General features: G+C 40.7%; 1 protein-coding gene across 1 annotated transcript in view; it reads right to left on the bottom strand.

Moving 5' to 3' along the window:
* Positions 1-544: 544 nt before the first annotated feature.
* The window catches only part of LOC137999719 (WASH complex subunit 4-like), a 43,650-nt gene continuing 40,366 nt past the window's right edge, over positions 545-3,828 (bottom strand). Inside the window, exons 33-35 of the mRNA XM_068845582.1 lie at positions 3,819-3,828; positions 2,542-2,650; positions 545-1,772 (exon numbers count right to left, since the gene is read on the bottom strand). The exon at positions 3,819-3,828 is cut by the window's right edge and continues 89 nt beyond it. Coding sequence (XP_068701683.1) covers positions 1,711-1,772; positions 2,542-2,650; positions 3,819-3,828 — 181 coding nt within the window. The 3' untranslated portion in view covers positions 545-1,710. The remainder of the gene's footprint in view (positions 1,773-2,541; positions 2,651-3,818) is intronic.

Below are 3,828 nucleotides of genomic sequence, written 5' to 3'. Positions count from 1 at the left end.
GTGATTATACCATGATCTACAAACACGGCAAGCATATGCGTGATTTTTTGGGCCTTTTTATTTTTATTGTAGTCTACTTTTCTATATTTTGGGGGCGTTTTTAATAAAACAATTATTCCAATCGCGCTTGTTGGATATGAGATGATTATAGCCAACTCGGCGCTACGCGCCTCGTTTGCTATCTATCATCTCATATCCAACGCGCGCTCATGGAATAATTGTTAAATATACCACAGGAAACGTGATATTTCGACGTTGTAGTTCCAATTTTTTTCATATTACTCAGGGCTCGCGGAGCCCTGGAAGTGGGAGGGGCTAATGATGCGAACGCGTAATCAAACTGGCGGAGGGGGGGGGGGGGGGGGTCCAGGGGCATGCTCCCCCAGGAAAATTTCAAATTTAAGTCTTGGCTAGAAATGCATCTAAAACTGCCAATAGTCAAATTATTATATCGGCACTTAAAGAAACAAGTTACAACCTGGCCTCCACGTTAGACCAAAATTTAAATGCACAAACTTTGAAGCTAAACACAACACACGCAACGTTTGAGTGTCACCTGGACATTTTTAAGTCGGATTCTCTGAAGGTACCAAAGTTGCCTTTCCGATTGTCATTAAAAGCTGGAAACTCATTGGTAACAGCTACAAGACAGTTCGTCTGTTCTCTGTTTGTGGGTGTTCAGTATTGTGGGTGTTCAGCTTTGTTTGTGTCAGAGGAGAAGAAAAGGATATCTTGCCTGCCACAGTGGTTGCTGGATTTACAAGATAAATTTACATATGGTCATAATTTCACTAATCATACTTTTTTTGGCTTCACATTGAAACTCCTTGACCTTGACTAAAATGTCATCTAACCAGGTAAATTCCCTGGCGTTTATTAACATCTTAAAGATTTCCAGTTATTTTGGTGAGTGACAGATCTGGGTAACAAAAGTAAATACCATCCAAGAAAGTAGGAGGGGCTAAAGCCCCACCCTCGCCCAGCCCCAGTCCCTGCGCGGTCCCTGTTAGATCGTTAAATCAGCTTCTTGTTGAAAACTTTGAGAAACGGCTCATTTCAAAGACGTTAGGCTTTTAATAGTATTTATACTTAAGATGCGTTTTTTTCTACTCGAGAAAATGTATATAATAGATGTTGTTTTGGCTTAGTGCAAGAACTCATTTATTTCATTTATTTGAAACTCACAATTTGACTGAATGAAATCATGACAAAGGAAAACTCGTCTTTTTCTTTCGCTTAGAACACGTATAATGTTTCGTATTGTTAAAATATTATGACTCGATTGAAGTATAGTACAGTAAAGGTAAACACGTCTTCTCCGTCTACATCACCACTTGTCAATCCTAAAGGTTGACAGCATGGTATCAGCGCCATGTTGGTGAACAAGAACAAGAGATGCCTCCTTTTAGTCGTCCACCAACTCTGGAACACTACACCATTGTTATCTGTGAGTCTTGAGAACCCACAAGAACATTTCGTAGCAGTCACCATCTAACGAAAAGCGCGAAGTATTTTTGGTCAGAGCGCTGTTCATTGTCACGTCACGTATTATCATTAATCTGCCAACCAGAAGTTGATTGGAGGCGACACAAAAGGGTTCGTTTGTTCCAGAAGTTAGTAAATCTTAATGTCACAAGAATATCAGAGAGCGCCGCTATTGAGAATGCAGTCTCGCTCCACTGTTGCAATCATTCGCCTCAAGCTCCAAGGTCAATTTGTTGTTGCTTCGACTGGTGGCGGAGGGTTACCGGATTCCTCATTCGAAGGCCCTCCTAAAATATAAACACAGCCCTTTGTATACTACCATGACAATTGGCGACTTCCGAGTTCATGTCTGCTTCCTCTTCAAAGCGAGTCTAAGTGCGAAGTTTTTTTTAAAAATGAAAATTGGTTTTCATTCTAAATATTCTTGCTCTTTGGCCATTTCAACTTAATCAAAATGCGCTTTATCATTATGTTTGTAGCCGCTGTTTGTTTTACGTTTTTGATTTAGTTTTCATTCATATGTAAAGTAGACCTAATTACCATCACAAAAACTTCGCACTCAGACTCGCTTTGAAGAGGAGGCAGACATGACCTCGGAAATGGCCTATCGGTGGTTGAACGTTGACGAAAAGTCAACCAAACAACTTTAAAGTCTGCACTTCAAAAATATTTTTTCACTTTGTAATTTTCTTACTTCAGTCATGATGACCATGACGATTGTAAATTAAAGGGAACCTCTCAAATGAATGATTCTAAAGCCAACAAAATAATGGTTGCAATCCAACTTTGTTCGCCAATCTTCTTCGAAAAAAAATTATTTCACAATCACTTATTTTCACTTTCAGATTTCCCGAGCGCCGCCATCTTTAAATTGTGACGTGTTACGGTTGCCGTACGGTTGCCGTATTGTTTTCACATAAAGAGCTGTTGTTGTGAAACAATTGGTGGTTTGACTCTGACGTCACGGCGGCCATAATGGTGTACAGAATAATGCATTAAAATGCCTTTTGGGAATTCGACTCTATTATTATGCAAAACATCTCATGTGCTTCTTACCTTCCGCGTTTTCTTTGCTTTCCTTTTCCTCTTTTTCTTCATCGGCGGTTTTGTCGGCTCGAAAGAAGATCCGCGCACTGTTCAGTGAGAAGTACACTAGCTCAAATTCCTGACGAATAAATTAACGGTTACAAGGATCGCGTCAGAGAACCAATGGAGTAAGCCGAAGTAGGGAGGGGTGAGTGAATCAATCACAATAGACAAGAAAACGCACTATGGGGGTGATGGTGCCTTCGGTACATGCGGGTGACTTGTCAATCAACAATGGACGGATACAGAGCTCTGTGATAATTTGTTCAATAAAAAAATCTCTAACGTCAATGTATCCGTAACATGTTGTGAGCAGTTGTCTGTCGTTGCATTTTTTAATACCCAGTGCCTTTCCTAACCCTGGAAATATCTTTTATGGGGCCCGTCTCTGCGTTGCTGTTTGTTGATCGCCATCTTGGATTATTAGTCGTGTTTGAATGAATTCGAGCAAAAATACCATCGCTTCCGCCAATGATACTAGGAAGTTTAAGATCGACGGTAACGAAAACGTCATTTAAAATTGCAAGTTCAGGTTTATTAATCATTTTCGTCATTATGTCGGCTTGTCTAACTTCTAACTTGAATTAGGAGGTGGGGTATTGAATCTCTTGACAGAATTCGCTACCTTTTGTTCACGTTCTCCGTAAAGGCCATGTTACACGAGGCAATTTTTCTTGCAACTCGCAACGCAACGATGACGAATAAAAAACCTTTCAAGTTGCAGAGGGTATGTTACACGTTGGCAACTTCTTTCGCAACTTGCAACACGTACAATAACAAACAAGATGGCGTACGCGCTAAGTCGCCGAAAGATGAGCTCTGATTGGCCCATTCTGACAAAATTGCGTTGCGAGTTGCAGAGGGGATGTCACACGCAAGCAACTTGTCTCGCAACGTTGCGAAAAGTAGAGGGTCGTTCTACTTTTCTCGCTACTCGTAACGCAACAATTGCAGTTACAAAATGGGGTGTTACACGTGAATTTTTTCTCGCAACTTGCAACGCAACGTTTGTTGCGATGCGAGTTGCAAGAAAAATTGCCTCGTGTAACATGGCCTTCAAACTTGAGAATTGGTCATTTCACGTCGCAGATTTGCCGAAAACGTGAAAGAAATGTACAAAAACTAAAAATGCACGTGAAGAGCGTGCAAAGCTATTGTTTTTGCTGATATAATATGCAAAATTTGTGACGTTTTCGTTGCCGTCGCGTCGTAGATCTTAAACTCCCCACTATCTTTAATTGACGCACCTGTTGATAC

Source organism: Montipora foliosa, chromosome 4 (genome assembly GCF_036669935.1).
Source record: "Montipora foliosa isolate CH-2021 chromosome 4, ASM3666993v2, whole genome shotgun sequence".
In the NCBI taxonomy this organism is placed as follows: Eukaryota; Metazoa; Cnidaria; class Anthozoa; order Scleractinia; family Acroporidae; genus Montipora; species Montipora foliosa.
This window is presented reverse-complemented; position numbering and strand designations above follow the sequence as displayed.